Source organism: Phaseolus vulgaris, chromosome 8, assembly GCF_000499845.2.
Source record: "Phaseolus vulgaris cultivar G19833 chromosome 8, P. vulgaris v2.0, whole genome shotgun sequence".
NCBI classification, from domain to species: domain Eukaryota; kingdom Viridiplantae; phylum Streptophyta; class Magnoliopsida; order Fabales; family Fabaceae; genus Phaseolus; species Phaseolus vulgaris.
This window is the reverse complement of record NC_023752.2, coordinates 8231354-8249741: the sequence shown is the minus strand read 5'-3', so window position 1 is coordinate 8249741 and position 18388 is coordinate 8231354. Positions and strand designations below refer to the sequence as shown.

Sequence of the window (18388 nt, the reverse complement as noted above, 5' to 3'; positions counted from 1 at the left end):
AAAGAGTGAAGGTAGCTACAATTTTTATTAAGCATGTTTTTTTATCGACAATAATTAATAAATTTAAAATGTGAATCATTTCAGGTGGTTCAATCTTAAAAAAAAAAAACAATAATCAGAGATTTTTATTAAAGCTAGTATAACAAATTTTACAATCTCAAATATAAAATTAAAAACATTATTTAAAAATAAAAAAAATTCAAATGAAAAAATTATTAAAAAATTTGGGTAAGATTATCTCCATATTAAGAGACCTGAATGAGGTTTTAATTTCTCTAAATTCCACTGTACGGTATCACTTCTTATGAAAATTTTGTAATTTCTTACTCTAATTTAAGGATATTATAATATAAAATATATTTTTTAAAATTTTTATGACCAAAAATGTCATTTAAAGTTTTGAAGCTTATTTTTATGTATAAGAGTATACTAGAATGAGGAGTTCTTATAAAACTCAAATTTTACTCTTATAACCCAATGTATGTATATACTTTATTTAAATAAGCTTTTCAAGAGGCAAAATATATGAGATTCTAAAAGCATCTATATTGCATGAGTCATACACTATATGACAAGATTAAGATTTAGATTTTATAAAAATGGATTTGTTTATACAAGCTAAAACTGATTTGGTTATAAATAAAAATAAAATTTTAATAAATTAATTATAATGTATAAAAATATAGTTTTATTTTTACTAAAAAAATTGGAGAAATCTTCAATTATATATTAAGTAAGAATTTTGAAATATAATGACTTCTGACTATTTGGATGAGGCATAACTATATACGTTACTTGAAAAGTCACAATTCCGTACATAATTAAAGAGCCCCGTAATTCAGTTCACACGCGAGAAGGAATTGGTTTATATCAGTATAAAATACACTTATTTGTTATATTTTCAATATCTTTATATAACATGACGTTTTAAACTATTCAATACTTGAATTATAATTATGTTATGTACATTAATCATTCAAAGAAAAATAATAATAATTATCATTGTATATATTTCAAAAATAATATATATATATGGAAAAATGCATGCAAAAATAACATATAATCACAAATTAACTGAAAAAATAAATAATAAATGATTTAATATAGTTCGGTCGCTAACTGCAACCTACTCTCACACGGACAACAATTATTAGGTTTTGATTTTTATTCTGTGCACATCAATTACAAGTATAATGATATCTTTAAATAGAAATTATAAAGAAAACACAATGATTAAGCACATTTAGTAAATATGGTGTCTAGTAAACATGGTGTCTAATCTGTACAATTTAGATTGAAAGATAATATATATTTGTTATATATATAAATAGGAAATTATTGATTTATATTTATTTATTTATTATTATTTTTATAAGTGTTTGAGAAAAGCAGTTTCTTATTTTTGAGTTTGGCAGTGTTATGTACTCTTGTTTGAGTATGAAATTTATACTTTGCTGAAATGAGTAACCAAGGTGAGTACCTTTGCCTTCTGTCAATGTCATCTCCAGCTCACAACATGCCTGCAACCCACCCTACTCTTTTTCTTCATCCCTATATTTTTTTCAAATTTTTTGTTTCAACCAATAATATATATCTCGGGTTAAAATATAATTTTGGGTATCTTTTCCACTTTTTATTTTATTTTAATATTTTCAAATTTATAAAGTTTTGTCCATTGACATTTATCAACTTACCCAAACAAATTAGAGATGACACATCATATAAACATTTATCATATAGGCTAATGATAGATTGATATTCTTAATCAATATCTACATTTACTTGATAATTAAATATATTATTATTTTTCTTAAAAAATTATATTATGTATTATTAAAAATATAATATTTTATTATTAAAAGAATTAATAAAATAATAATATATTTAGTTGTAAAGTGAATATGATGTTATCTAAAGATATCAAACTATCCTTATTCATCATAATGTGTGGATGTCATAAGGGTTTCAACCTATCCCTGTTCATCATATAACACAATTGACATAATGTAAAAAAAATTATCGAAGATTGTTTTGTTGTATTAAAAGTACTTTAATAATTAAAATGAATTTTTTTATAAATTTTGAAAAAAAAAATGAATATATAACTCAACTATGTACTAACAATGTTAGATTATGTTGATATATTTCATTTTCTATTGATGTGCATTAAACATGCATGGCAATCAAGATTTTGGGTATCTCTTCTGAATTCTAAAAAATAGTTTCTACTTTTTAAACTAAAAAAACTACTCATTTAATAATATTAGTGTATCTTAATTATTTCGATATTATATTATATTATTTTCATATTATATCACACTCCATTATTTTTATTTTCTTAATGTTAGTTTTAAATTTTTTATAAAAAATTCAGAAATAAAAAATAGAATCAAACAACACGTCCTTCTTATAAAAGAAAAGTAACCCAAAAGGGCTATTAACTAAATCCAAAATCACGTGAACATGCAAGAACATTTACATATCTACCTAATATTCTTTGATTCTTTAGTTCTCATATGCATCTATATAATACAAGGACACCCTAATAGTGAAATTGGATCATAATATTGGAGTTTTATTTCAACTAGGACTCTTCATTCATTCATTTTTTCTTTCTGATGTGATGTTTTTGCCGAAATATCATCATCGATTAAGCCATTTTCAAAGACGTTGCTACCATAATCTCATAGGACGATATGGTGTGATTTTCTTGATTTTCCCCAAAATTATAAGGTTCTAAAAAATTGTTTCTCATGGGGCTTTCTACTATGACATTGTAACCACCAAATTTTATTTTAATTTTCTCCCCAAAAGAAAATTTAGATTGCGTTATTATGTTAGAAGAATTTCCCAAGTTAATTAAACAATTAGCATGTAGGGTTTTTCGATTAAATTTTCCATAAAATGCATTACAAATTATAGCAAAGTATATTAGAAATGTAAGGTCGATAGGCCTAGTTCTTCCTTTTGCTTATTTCTTCAGATATTTTTTGATTTCATTTTCTACATATTCTCCTTCTATATTTTCTTTTTTATTTTGAAATTATTTTTTATTCCTTTTCAAATAAATTTGATCAATTAGAAGGTGAGATAATCTTATTACAATTCAATTTAAAGTAAGTTAATTTTTTTCTAACATCCCTCTATTATTAATTTTGTGAATCTATCTATTAATATTCACATTTTTAACTGCTCATCAGTTGAGAAATGTTTTTATTTGTATTTTGGTTGATTTAGTGATGCTTAGTCTAGAAGTTTTGGTATATTCTTAATTCTCTTTTACTTATTACTTGGATACAAGTAATACCAAGAGAGAAGAGAAACTCCTTTAAATTATAAATAATTTTCATTCAAAATGATGAAGGGTTATTGTTGATGAAAATTTTGAAATTGTGTCTTGTCATGTATGGATTTGAACTAATTGTATTGTATTTTTCAATTGAACTTTGAACTTGATAATCGATTGGAATAACCAAAATGAGTTATGCTTGTTAAAATAGATAAATGTTGTAACAAGTTCTTGTACTCATATTTTTTTTAAAGCTGAGAGAGACAAAATGAGTGGACTTGAGAATAAGATTTTTGTTATGTAAGGGTAAAAGAGAATAAGAATGCCAATTTTCATTCAGTTATTTTTTTTTAACTCTTCTCTCTAGTTTCTTTTTTTTTTTGACTTCTTTCTGCATTTTGGTTTTCTTCTTCAATGCAGTTTAAATTATTTGAATTACCAGGTTCTGTTTTTTTTATCAGCTTATGATGTTTAAATTTTCATTTGTTCATTTTTTTCTAGTTAATTGCTTTGTTCTTTTTATTTTGATTTTCTTCATGATTCTATTGCAGTAGTAATTCTCACCATTTTGAGTTTTTTTTTCTTACCAACAATAAATATATAAATTAAATAGAATATTTTAGGAGTATTCTAATCTTTATACTGAAACTTTAAGCTCGCAGAATTTTGAAATATCACAAGTCTAATTCATCCGTATAATTTAATTATGATTTGAATGCTTAATTCAAATAGAAGATTGATTTAGTTATTGTTAATGCTTAATGTATTTTCTCTAAATCAAACTTGACAAAAATAAAAATAATTCTTCGAATAGTTTTGCAAAATAAATCAACCCCATGTAAAATTCTTAATTTGATTTTGTTTACTTGTGTTGATGATTGAGAAATAATCTTAGTTGCATCCCTATTCAATAGCTAAAATTTGGCATGCTAAACACCTGTCACTTCTCCTTTAGATACGTGGTCTATTTTTTCTCTAACCTGTGAACCTAGTCTACTTCTCTACCAATATTTCTTATAATTACTGTCCTGCCCTTGCATTTTTTATTTCATGAACCTGAGTTGTTCAGAACCACACTTATTCACAAAATTATCACACAATGGTAAAAGTAATTATGATAGGAATTATTATGAGAAACACTCTCATGTCCAAAAATGAGAAAGATTGATGACAAATACAAATGCTACCAATCAGAGTTTAGGATTGATCTATAAACAAACAGTTCAAATAAAATGTCGAAATAAGCTGAATGAGTAATTAAAATGTCATCGTGATAATGTGTGCTTTTAACTTCTATACGGATCAAAGAATCAGAGTTCAAGAGTTTTACTTCATTTACATATAAATGAATAATTATTATAGAGCAAATAATATGGTGTTTTTAATTATTAGTCTTCCAAATAAAAGAAAGAGTAGTTCAACATTTCTCACTTTCTTTTGCCATTGTAATTAAATTTCATTGAAGAAAAACATCAAACATAACATTATGGCCTCTATTCTTCATAATAAACATTCTCCATGAATTTTATTTCCTTCAAAACTAGTATAACACAAATAAGATTATAATAAACACTCAACTAATAAAGTTCCTTTTTACAATTCACTAAACATGAATTCGTAGTGTTTTCTTTGTGTTTAGTTTCTGAAACCTGGATTGGATCAACAGGTCTGGTCCAGACATCCCTTCCAAGAACAATTCTTGGGTTGTAGCTTAATTTTATGAATGGAAAATTTGTTCATCATCATTTTATGAAACAACGTAATAATAATACAACTATGGTTGATCAAATTAAATAGCCAATCTACAAATATTTTATTACTGTGTTTCTTTTACACTATTGAATTGAATATGCAACATCGTGTCAAGATGCTGTATCTGGTCTTTTATCCAAAACCCATGATTTTTACAACCAAGCTGTACATCAAAAATGACTTATAAATAAATTACAGAAGAAGAAAAAAAATTTGTGTATATGGGTAATAACTACATCATGACCACGCAACAGGCATCCAAAAAAATAAATAAAAACGGTGCAACCATGTTTGAGGATCAAGAAAAAACAAAGTATAAAAATTTGTATAAAAATATAAGACAAAATACAAAAAGAACTTGATCAGCCAAGGATATTATCTTGTCACAATCTTCAGAATTATTTAAACAGTGAGTTGGATTATTTGAAGGGGCCGAACACACAAGCTCTATGGAGAAAGAAGCAGGGCTACTCTGTAAACTCGGCATAAAGATCATTTCCCCAGGAACACATTTGAATACACCATTGCTCCACTCCTACATTCCAAAATATGATGAAACCAAACTACACAAAATCTAAAAATGAATAAAAAAATCTATACTCTTTTATAAATAAAAGATATATTAATAATTAAAATAATTACATAGTTATTTTTTGCGTTGGATTTTTTGCCACCACAATAATCACACCCACACTGAAAAACTATGGTTACTGCACTAATATGAAATCAATTTTGGATTCTAACCCATTATAATAAGGTTTTCACTTTTACGCAAATGACAATGTTACAGTGTTTATGCATGCAGAAAAACACAATCTATGCATGCATGCTGCAGAAGAAGTAAAAAACGTAAAGCTGATAAAAAAAGAGAGTAAAAAACGTAAAGCTGATAAAAAAAGAGAGTAAAAAACGTAAAAACAAAAAGAAAAGAAAAGAAATAAATAAAAAGAATTGTATTATACTTTTTCACTAATAGAAAAAGGAACTAATCATCTTATAAAAAGTTGAAATTGTAAAAGAAAGATATAAAGCAGATAACAAACTAACTTAAAGCTCAACAGAAAATTACGAAAATTCAATCGGGCGCAGAAAAGGTGTAAAATGGCGGCTATTTTAGCTGTAAAACGACGACTTTCTAGTCGCGGTTGTTCAGTGTGTAGTATTTTCTTCTCAAGAAAAGAAGACGACTATTTAGCCGTTGTGTTACATTCAAACAATGAAGACGGCTATGGTAAAAGACACCGTTTTTTTTCCTTCAATTAATAACTTTTAAAAAAATTACAGTTATTCATGTTTTGAATGAGAAAAAACATGGTGTCCTAATCTCAGCACACATGGTGCCCTAATCTTAACAATGATGGTGGTGAAGAGCAGCGATGGCGGTGAACGACAGCGGTTGGCTCACGGCAGCAACGACGACGACTAGCAGAGGCGAAGAACCAACGGAGGCACAAAAAACAACCAATGAAGACAACGGTGGTGGAAGGCAATGAAAACCTTCACCAACAATGGAGGACAAAAATGAATAAGAGAAACAAAAAAAGAAACAAATAAGCAATGGTGAGTGAATGAAAGAAAGAGCAGAGAGAGCATGAGGCAAAGAAGGAAGACAAAGCGCGAGAAGACAAAGAAAATAGGAAAGCATAAGTGGCGCGCTACGTATTAGGGTAATAAAATGAGTCTAAAACAACGCTTTAACTCATAACCACCATTTTAGACTCACTTTAATTTAAAAAATGCCACTGCGTTTTGATGGATAGTGTTGTCAATTGTGAATGTATTGTTGTAAATGGGTCTTTTTGCACTAGTGAGTCTTCCTTAAACTCTATTGTAGATATCCATCTTTCCAAGTTTGGAAACATCGAAATTGAAATTTCCATACTCAAGGGGCTTGGTGAAAACATCAACAACTTGATGAGCAAAAGTAATGAGAAACAACTAAAAGAGTTTGTCTTGAAACTTTTCACAAATGATGTGAGAATCTATCTCCATGTGTTTGGTTCATTCGTGGAACCTGGGATTGAAAGTGATTTGCCTTGTGGATTGATTATCACCATATGCAACTGTTGGTAATTGAGTTTTATCTTGAAGTTATCTAACAAATATTTTAGCCAATGAATCTCTCAGGTAATAACAATAGAGTGCATGATATTTTGTTTCAGATGATGATCAAGAAATAATTGATTGTTTCTTTGTGTTTTCAGCATTTTAAAGATGACCTAAGAAACACACATTAGCCAGTCGTGGAACGTCTTCTTTATGGACATATGACCCATTCAGAATCAGTAAAGCCTTTGAGTTGCAAACTATAATCACTTTGGAAGAACAAACCTTGTCCGAGAGTACTTTTGATATACTGTAAAATTCGATGTGCAACATTATAATGATTCAAAGTGGGAGCACACAAAAATTGGCTCAAGAACTGCACTGCATAACTTATATATGGTCTTGTGTTAGTAAGATAACAACCTTCATATAAGTCGCTGAAAAGAAGAAACATCTTGTGAAGGAACTCCTTTTTCAAACATATTCTTGGTATCTTTAATCATAGGAGTGGAGCAAGGTTTTATAGTATGAAGCCTAGTATTAGTAAGAACATTGAGAGCATACTTCCTCTAAGAAATATGTATGCCTTTGCTATATCTAACAATCTTGAGGTCAAGGAAATATTTCAGGTCACCTAAATCTTGCACCTTGAATGTCTTATCTAAATATTGAGTAACTTGTTTGATATCAAAAATAGAATTTCTTACAAAGATGATATCACAAACTCATAACGATAATCTTTTAGAAATTTGGTGCTCTTTTGTTCCTAATAGATCTTCTAATACTTTCTCCATTTTCTTCAGGTTGATTATGAGAATACTCATCTTTGATATTATCATTGATATTTATTGGTTCAAGAAGATAATTGAAGTTATCAACATGTTGATTATTCTTCATATTGGAGTCACAACTCTTAATGTAAAGAAGCACATGTTCATAAAAATTCAGGTCTCTAGAAAAAAATCATTCTCTATTTCTAATGTCAAGAACAATATAACCTTTTGTGCCAACTTAGTATCCAAGAAGCACACACTTTCTAGCTCTTGGATCTAATTTAAACATATTTCTCTGTATATTAGAGGAAAAACATAATGACCAAAATCTCCTAAACCATGCAAATTAGGAAGTTTTTTATAAACTAATTCATAAGGTATCCTTTTTCTGAAACATTAGAGGGAACTCAATTGATCAGATATACTACATGAACCACATCATAAGACCACAAAACAAGAGGAATTTTAGATTGAAACAATAGGATATGAGTGACGTTTTGTGCTTATGTTTACTCTCCATAATATAATTTTGTTGAGGATTTTCTATACATTTGGTTTGATATATAGTACCAAGACTATCATAAAGGCTTGTAAATGAAAATTCACTTCCATTATTAGATAGTATAGTTTTAATTCTAATATTGAATTGATTATGTATAGTTTTAATTCCTGCATGGAAAATCAGTTAACGTAAAATGTAAATGTCGTGAGAAGGTTTTAACGGGATGTATTTACTGACTAAAACATCATTTTGCATGTATATTTCAAAGGACGTTGGAGCATGTATTATCGTTCTTGAAGAGGTTAAAAAAATTAATGATGGGTATTGCTTTTGTGCTGCAGAAAAATTAATCAAGAAATCCATGTTCAAAGAAGAGTCTAATAGTAGTGTGGGTGATTACAGAAATTTAAGAAAAAGACCAACTCAAGAAGAGAGTGGGGGTGAGTCATCAAGTATTTTCAAGAGAAGGGGAACTCAAACTACTATCAATTTCATCTTTAAGAAAAGTGAGAGGGAAGATACATGTTAAGAAATTGCTTTATTTTTCTACAACAATGTTATTCCATTTAATGTAGCAAAGAGTGAAGAGTTTAGTAAAATGATTGACATGGTTGCCAAACATGGTCCCAAATTTAAGCCACCATCATACAAGGAAATCAAGGTGAAATATTTGAAGCAAAATGTTTAAAAGACCAATCTGATATTGGAAGAACATAAATTATTTTGGAAAAAAAATGGTTGCACAATAATGACAAATGGATTGATTGATAGGAGGAGAAGAACCATGCTTAATTTTCTTGTAAATAGTCTAAAGGAGACTATTTTTTAGAAGTCGATTGATGCTTTTGACATATCTAAGACAACCGACAAAATTTTCAAGATGATGGATGATGTTGTTGAAAAGGTTGGGGAAGATAATGCAGCAAATTAAAAAGCAATTGAAGATCTCTTAATGCAAAGGAGAAAAAAATTATATTGGAGATCATGCACAACACATTGCATTGATTTAATGTTGGAAGATTTTGATAAGAAAATACCACTCCATCAGAAGACCATATCCAATGGTAAGAAAATTAAAGCCTACATATATTCAAGAACTAGTCTTATTTGCTTGTTGAACAAACATACTGAAAGGATAAATTTGATAAGACCAACTAATACTCATTTTGCCACTTATTATTTAACTTTGGGATGTTTGAACGAGAATAAAAGATCACTTATTAGGATGTTTACATCCAAGGAGTGGCAATCTAGTCACTTTGTAAAGACTGATGGAAGGCTTGTTGAAAATTTGGTATTGGATAAGGGATTATGGATAAATATTTTGAATTGTATGAGGTGTTCTTCCCCTAAGGTGTTTTGCATGGTGGATTCAGATAAAAAATTAGCCATGAGATTTATTTATGAAGAAACATACTTTGCTAAAGAGAAGATACAAAGTCTCTTCAATGGAGTTAGTAAAAGGTAAGTAACTAATTACCTTTCACTTTTATTTCATTTATAATCTTTTTTAGAAATACATACTTTTTTTTCTAGATTAATTTATTTACTTTTATCTTACTTAGTTACACCCTCTTTGGGAAATCGTTGATCAAAGATGGGACAACCAATATCATAGGTCATTGCATGTTGTAGGCTATTATCTTAATCTCATGTTTCATTATCATCCGAAATTTAAAGCTAATTATAAGGTGAAACGGGGAATGTATGATTATTTAGAAAGGATGGGAGGAGACATTGATGAGATAAGTAAGATTGATGCCCAGATTGAGAGTTTCAAGAGAAAATCTGGATTTTTTGGTAGTCAAATGGCTCAATGTGCACTCAAAATGAAAACTCCATCACATTGGTGGGAATGATATGGTGATGAACATTCGGAACTGCAAAGATTTGCAATTAGAGTATTGAGTTTGACTCGTAGTTCATCCGGGTGTGAGCACAATTGGAGTGCATTTGAAAGGGTAAGCATTTAAATTTATGAGTTCATTTTATAATTATAGAGGTTGATATGATGTTATAATTAATTTTATAATTATTTAGGTCCAAACCAAAAAAAGAAATTGTTTACACCAGAAGACCAAGAATGATGTAGTCTTTGTGATGACTAATTCAAGATTGATGAAGAAGAAGGATGTTAGGAAAACAAAAGACTACAACATTGATGATATTGCATCTGATGATGAATGGACTGTGGAAGATAATGAAGCAAATGATATTGAACCTATGGATGATTTGGTTGAAGTTGGAGAAGTTAAACCTATGGATGATTTGGAGGTTCCTCCAATTGCTGAGGATAACATTAATGAAAATGAAGATCTTGTAGAAGAGGATGATGATTATCCTTCCATTAATAAGAAGGATTTCCATGGATGGTTTAATTGTATTAAATATTTGTTAACTTGTTTTTTGTATGAATAATTTATTATTTATGAACCTGTTTCCAGTCGTGTTATGTTTGAATATTATTTTTCATATGTTAGTAACTCTTACAAGTTGAGTTACGATCTTTTATCTCCTTTATGATCCTCTTACAAGTTACGAGTTTGACAACATTGAGTCTGATCTAAAATATGAGTGTGAGAGAAATAGTTGTGAGTGTGTGATAATAATATCGTGAGTGTGAGAGAAATAGTTGTAAGTGTGTGCCAACATCAGTATTATTCCCATGAGAAAGAGAACAAAAGTGGCAGATTCCAGTACCAGCAAATATGTTCAACCCTTTCTATGTTTGATGGACATTATGATCATTTGGCAGAGTTAATGGAGAATTTAATTTTCTATGCTCTAAGGAGTATTGGCAGTTGGAGGAACATGGGATTTCAGTAGTAGCAGATAAACCCACTACATTAGAAGCCGAACTCAAATTGATGGAAGAATAACTACTAAAGGACCTGAAGATAAAAGAATTATCTTTATCAAGCCACTGATCGAGTTTTCTTAAAATCTATTGATACTAGTAATGTGATCAAGGATGTCAAACAAATGTTTAAACTATTAGATTCTGTAGTAGAAGAAATTGGGGAGAATAATGTTGTGCAAGTTGTGACTGATGGTGCTTCTAATTTTGTGGCAACAAGAAGAATGTTAAAGGAGAAGAGAATAACATTATTTTGGTATCCTTGTGCAACTCATTACCTTGATTTAATTCTTGAAGACATTGGTCAGCTTCTAGTATTTTATAATACCATTGCAAATGCCAAAAAGATCACAACTTTCATTTATAGGCACACATGAGTCTTAAACTTATATAGAAAGTATTTCAAAGGAAAAGAATTCGCTCGACCAGCAACCACGATATTTGCAACTACTTTTCTTACCCTAAAATCCATAGCACAAAAGAAAATGTTCTTCGTGCTATGTTTGTTTCACAAGAATGGACAACAATTAATCATGCTAGTAAAAATAAAGGTAAACAAATGGTGAACATTGGTTTAAGTGATGATAGATTCTGGAAATCCATCCAATATTATTTGAAGTGTGTAACTCCACTTGTGAAATTATTAAGGCTTATAGATGGAAATGCAAAACATGTTATGCCATATATATATGAAGCTATGGATAGAGCTAAATAACAAATAACCTCAAATTTCAAGAATCAAACTCTCGATACAAAAAGATGTGAAAAATAATTGATGCTCATTGAAATTTGCAATTACATAGGTCTCTTCATGTTGTTGCTTACTACCTTAATCCTAAGTAAGTAATTACCTTATTCATTATTGCAAATTAATAATGTTTTTTATTTAAATAAAAAAAATATTTTTATCAAATTTCATTATGACAAAAAATTTCAATGCGGATAGTGAATTATATGAGACCATTAAAAAAATCATCCCAGATTGAAGGATTAAATTTCAACTTGATCAACAATTTAACCAATTAAAAAAACATAAGGATTGTTTGGAAGAAGCATGACCATAGATACCAGGGATAAGAAGCATCCTGTAAAGCATTTAATTAATCCTAATAGTTTCATTAAAAGCATAACAGTTTGGATCACGATTTATTAATGTTAGATTTTTGTTCGAAATTGTAGCTCTTTGATGGAAAGTTATAGTGGAGAGAGTAAAAAGCTACACAATCTAGCAATAAGAGCTTTAAGTATGACTTGTAGTGCTACTGAGTATGAAAGAAATTAGAACAACAAAGATTAAATGTTCTTGTCTTTGTTAATTGTAACCTTCAATTTGAGATGAGACAAAAGGTTGGGGAGGAGAAAGGGGATACTTATGATCCTATATGTTTATGTGATATGGAATCAAATGATGAGTGGATTATTGAAAAGGAAGATCCTTACCTACCAAATGATGTTTCATGCATGGATATACATGAATCGTTTACTCTTGAAGAGGATGCTCCAAGCAACAAAAGGAAGAGAGAGATTTGTTTAAATTATGAAACCTTTACAATTAATTAAATTAATCATAAATGTTATAATACTTTTAAGAAGTTTTTGTTTCTTTAGTAGGTCCAAGACATTTAACTACTAAGGTTGATAAAAAGAGAAAATCTACCATAACTGCAAATGATAATGAAATTGAAGATATGGTTGAAGATGTGAAGGAAAATTATGAAAATGAGTTGTAAGAGAATGTTATTTTTGAGAAAGAAGATGATCTAAGTGACATTAATCTCACAGATGATGAATGAAAGCATAAGATTAAGATGTGGGATTTAAATATAGAAAGTATTTTACATTTTGTGGATTGAGCATTTTGACTTTATATTTTGATTTTATGGATTGAACATTTATTCATGTCACTTATTCTTATTTAAAAATATATCATATTTTAGTTATTATGTATCTTACGATTCATAATAAGATTTAATTCACGATTAAAAAAATCGAAAAACAAGTCAAGATTCGAATCTCGATTCTATAACCATGTTTGGTACAACAAGATATAGGCTTACTTTGTTTGTAATGACTTTGATAGATGTTTTTGTGAACACACATGGTTTACAAAATCAGATGAGGGAGGAAATATTTTAATTGATTTTTTATATGGATAATTTAATATATTCGGGAAATGATTGGAGTATGTGTGATGAGTTTAAAAGATCTATGATGTAAAAATTTGATATGACCAATTTAGGAAGAATGAAATATTTTTTTGGAGTTGAAATTATGCAGAGTTCAAATGGAATTTTTATATGTTAGAGGAAATATGCTCATGAAGTGCCATCACGATTTGGTACGGAGAACTGTAATGCAGTTAAAAATCCAATTGTTCCAGACACAAGACTATCAAAGGATGATGTAGGAATCAAAGTTGATGCAACTATGTTCAAGCCAATAGTTGGTAGCTTAATGTATTCTCCTGCAACCCTACCAAATTTAATGTATGAAGTAAGCTTAATCAACAAATTTATGTCTAGTGCTACTTAATCTCATTAGTTTGTAGCTAAACAGATATTAAGATACTAAGGAACAACTGAATTTGACATCTACTACAAGAAAAGGGAAAACACAAATGTTGTAGCATACACTAATAGGGACTTTGTTGGAGATATAGATGATCGAAAAAACACTTATGGATTTGTGTTTTTTCTTGGTTTTAGAGCAATTTCATGGTCCTCAAATAAACACTAGTAGTATCATTATCCACCACCAAAGCTGAGTATATAGATGTTACCTCATGTGCAAGTCAATGTATTTGAATTCAAAAGAGTGTTGGAGAAACTGGGTTTTAAAGAACATAAGAACACACAGATTTTGTGACAACAATTCCACTATACAACTATCGAAGAATCCATTGTTGTCATGGGAGGAGCAAACACATTGACATTAAATTTCATTTCTTAAGATACTTAGTAAAAGATGAAATTATCAAGTTAAACTACTATAGTTCACAGAGTCAAGTTGTTGATGTCATGACCAAGCTCCTAAAAATTTCGCAATGGGCATAATTGAAGTATTAGAATTAAACTAAATGCACTTGCATCTAGATCTAGTTTAAGGGAGAGAATTAATTATTATTTTAAATTTATTCAAATAAGTAAAGTTGTTTTATGTTTCAAACAAGAGGATCTTAATTGTTTTGTTTTGAGATTGTCCACTAGATAGCCTAAATTGCATTTTAAATTTAATATAACTGTAGTTATCTTATGTTTGTCAACCCGTGCAGCCAATACAAGTATAACCTAACTTGCACGAGATATTCAACAACTAAAACTACTTGTAGTCTTAAGGGGACGACATCACCAAAAAAAAGTTAACCGTACTGAACAAGCGAGTCATCGGTTGGGGAAAGGAAAATGAGCTAATAGAAAATAGCCATTGCATTGCAGGTAATATAGTATCTGAATCTCATCCAGTATAAGGATTTAATTTTCATGGTTATATCACTATCAATTGTATCATGAACGATCAAATCATTAAAAAAATACCATATATGAATTTTTATATTATGTCTTTAATAGATAATTACTTAGCAGTATAACAAACTTGACACTTACAAAAAAGATGAAATTGAAATAGGGTGGTGATACAGTAAGATACTTATACTCTACACATTAATAAATTATTATTTTAATTATATTTATTTTATATTTTAATTAAAAATAATATTATATTATTATAATTAGCTGTCAGATGTGTGTGGTTTTACTATGCCGGTGTAAAAGTACACTTTTCCATTGAAATATGATATTTACGAAAGAAAGATGAAATTACCTGTAGTTGTTTGCCAACAGTGACAACTATATTGTGTGGACCTGTGTCAAATGATAAGGGACCCCTTTCAGTTTGGATGTAAAATATACATTTTTCCATTGGAAGGTAGAAGCGCAAACCATGATCACAATATCTGTCTTTTCTCTTAACCGAACTGTCTTCTTTTTGTTTGGGAACATTATCGTGCGGATACCTGCACAAGCAAATCACAGACTCTATATCTTGAATCCGCTCCATAAACTCAATAGATGTGTTGTGCTGTAGAACCAAACTCACTTGCTCAACTACACTATCCAATCTTCTTGCAATATTCCCCATGTGAACCCTGCATCATATTCATCACATAAAACAACTTACTACCTTCAATAACTTCATTAGTCAAAAAATGGCAATGCCTTTTACCACTTTCCTCTATGTTTTACTTCCTAATTTAATAAATTAGGAAACACGTGTCTAACAAATCCTTCCATAAAATATTTTTTCACACCTTTCACGTTGATGATGGGCAGAAAATAAAGTAATATCACACTTCTTTTTTCTTTTCTAAAGTAATAACATATTTGATACAAATTAATTCTAGAGAGATAATAAATTATTTCACATAAATTCTCTTACGTACTAGTACAATTGAGTAATTAATTTTCCAGAAGAAGCTAAATCAGAAAAGAATAAATACTATCTCTAATTATTTCTTCTAAATAATCTGCATTGCCTTGTTTAAATTTTCATTCTAAATTGTGTGCAAAATAAATAGTTTGGTGGCCTAGTGGGATATTGAGTATTTTGTACAGGGACTTAGTTCAACACACATGATAATAAGAGAGTAAGCTCAGTAAACATACGTAAAAAAAATGATATGACATGAAAAAAAAACCTAAAACAAAGTATCAATTTTCATAATTGAGATACCGAACAATAAAGAGTTTTAAACTAGATCTCTGCGAAACAAATTATAGTTTATCCTTCTTTCATAGCCCCACATAATTAAAATTGATAGCAAGCATGTAAAAGTGGACGGTGGAACAATAACATTGAAGTATTTCCTTTGTGTTTTTCATTGTAAAATGTATAGTTGCATGCTAAAAGGTGGCGGTAAATTTATACGGTATATACGAATACATAGATCGTACGTGAAAAAAGTTCATTACAACCCAAACATTACGATACGAAACGAAACGAAACGAAACGAAATAATGGAGAATCAACCATAGCTGCAAACTAAAAAACAAAAGAAAACAAAGAGTGTTAATGAATACCAAAAGTTCCGATGTGCTTGGTCGCGGATAATATCGTGAGCGGTAAATTCCATTGAGCCTTTGCTAGAGCGAACGCAGGGAATCATTTCTCCGTCGGGTCCGTTAAGCTCAACGACGACGTTTCGCGATTTCTCGAAAACGCGCTCGGCTTCGTCCGCCATCGTTAGGAGCTCGCCGGAGGAGATCCCGTGGTAACGGATGCGGAACGCGCCGAACTCCCTGGCTGAACGCAGCATCAGATCGGCGGAGCCCAGCGACAGCGACCGGAGGTCGATCTCCGCAGGCGCCGGCGGGAGGTGCGGTAGCGTCAGCTCCGGCAGCTGAAGTGACTTCTCTAGGAAGTGGCTGAAGGTCTCGCTCGCGGCGGAGCGCATCCCTCTCCCAGTCGGGATCGGTGACGGCAGCGGTGCCGGAATCATGCTGTTGCAGCGCCGCATTGCGACCAGAACGGCGTCGTTCCGGAAACGTCACGTACCCGCGCGAATAAGATGAATCAGAATGAGATTCACCGATGAAAATCTTGGAAGCGAGAAAGATAATCGATGTCGTTTTTACGCCGCTGTGAGTGGTTTCAATGGATCTCCAATGAGAATTTGAAGAGTGATAAAATGTCGACGATGGAGAATAATCGCGATAACGACGTTGTTTGTTTATTCTTGTAGGCTTTTTTTGGATGAATCATGAATCAGAAAACGGTGGATGAGGAATTCAGAGAGAGAGAACGGGAACGAGACGACGTCGTTGGAGGAATGAAACGATGAAGAAGAATGATGCTGTCGGAACTTAGAAAGGAGCTTTTTTTTTGGAAGGCTGAATTTGGAACGAAAGGGACCCATGCTGGGTGCACTCCATTTTGCGTGGGGAGCACGACTTTCGAGTTACATGCTTCCCTGCAACGCAGGTCTATGGTGTATCATCGCAAGCCTATGATATCGCGCCACGTGTATACAGGGACTAAAGTTATAGCGGGTTTTCAGTGGAAGTGGCTATAGGAATGTAAAGTAAATAAATAAATAAAATAAAACAAAAAGGCTGCGGATGCAGTTTCGTGGCTGTTATTGGGGTAATGGGCCTCACTTTTTCTTGCTTTTGCGTTGGTTCCTTTAGTCTTGGGCCAGCCAGAAGCAAAGTCATATGCAGTCAGAAAATAGAATAATAATGTGAACAGAAAGATAAAAGGTAACCAATAATAAAATCTGCATGCATTTTTTTTACACGACATGACTTTTAATTATAAATCTGGTATTTTTTTCTCCACATTCTTCACATAACTCCACCAAAGTTACTCCTATGTAAAGATTAGTCGTTATTTTTTAGATATTTTATAATATCTCACAGGTAATTAAATAGGAGCCAATCAAGATTAGTCATAACCACATAAATGACCAATTAATTGTAACATAAACAATTAATAAAGCAAGATCAGATAGAAAAAGAGGTTTCATTAATATCGTTGATAGACCATCTCGCAAAAAAAAATGTTATGATTCAGAGAAAAAAAAAATAAATAAAAAAAAAATAAAATATATATATATATATATATATTGATAAAATTATTCTGGGCCCAAAACTTTTTCTTTTTGGTACTCTTTTCCCTTTCATATTTTCTCCATCTTCTTCCTTTCTCACCACAAAGTTGTTCTTGAGGGTTCCATTTTATTTTGTTCTTGCTGTTTCTTCTCACGCACATTCTTTCTCGTTTTTCTCTTCATTACAATTCTTGTGTAATTTTGTGCAATCTTAAAGATTGCGGTTTATTGTGTTATGGTATCCGAGCTCTTCTTTTGAAGAGCTTTGTTGCGCGCTCTGGTTCTTGATTTCTTTCTTTTGTTAAATTCACTTGTTATGACTCTTCTATTCTTGTTTTTCTTTAGGGTTATGGCGGAAAAAGAAGTGGCGCAACCAACTCCTTCGGATTCTTTAAGAGAAGAAGCGGGAAGAGATTCATTAATGAATAACTATCTCTACCTTCATCCCAGCGAAAATCCAGCGGCTTCGCTCGTCTCACCAGTATTGGACTCAACAAACTATCACTCCTGGAGTAGGTCCGTCATCACCACCTTAATCGCGAAAAACAAAGTGGAGTTCGTCATG

The 18388-nt window shown here is 30.6% G+C and overlaps 1 protein-coding gene across 2 annotated transcripts; it reads right to left on the bottom strand.

The window, feature by feature from the left end:
* Positions 1-5078: 5078 nt before the first annotated feature.
* On the bottom strand, positions 5079-17162 carry LOC137826482 (uncharacterized). Of its 2 annotated transcripts, XM_068632459.1 has the most exons (4): positions 16295-17072; positions 15158-15363; positions 15039-15079; positions 5079-5576 (listed from the first exon to the last, which is right to left on the bottom strand). In XM_068632459.1, exons 1-4 carry the CDS (start codon positions 16729-16731, stop codon positions 5340-5342), a joined length of 921 nt encoding a protein of 306 aa, XP_068488560.1. In that variant the 5' UTR covers positions 16732-17072; the 3' UTR covers positions 5079-5339. The 2 variants fall into 2 exon arrangements, with proteins under 2 accessions (XP_068488560.1, XP_068488559.1); XM_068632458.1 differs by having other exon boundaries at positions 15039-15363; positions 16295-17162.
* Positions 17163-18388: the final 1226 nt, after the last annotated feature.

What these genes read in the sequence shown, in the direction of transcription:
- LOC137826482 (XM_068632458.1), bottom strand. Translation starts at nt 16,731, where the DNA reads ATGCGGCGCTGCAACAGCATGATTCCGGCACCGCTGCCGTCACCGATC. An exon ending in CAAGCACATCGGAACTTTTG is followed by an intron (nt 15,364 to 16,294) that starts GTATTCATTAAC and finishes AATATGATGCAG; the next exon opens with GGTTCACATGGGGAATATTG. An exon ending in CTGTTGGCAAACAACTACAG is followed by an intron (nt 5,577 to 15,038) that starts GTAATTTCATCT and finishes TTTGGAATGTAG; the next exon opens with GAGTGGAGCAATGGTGTATT.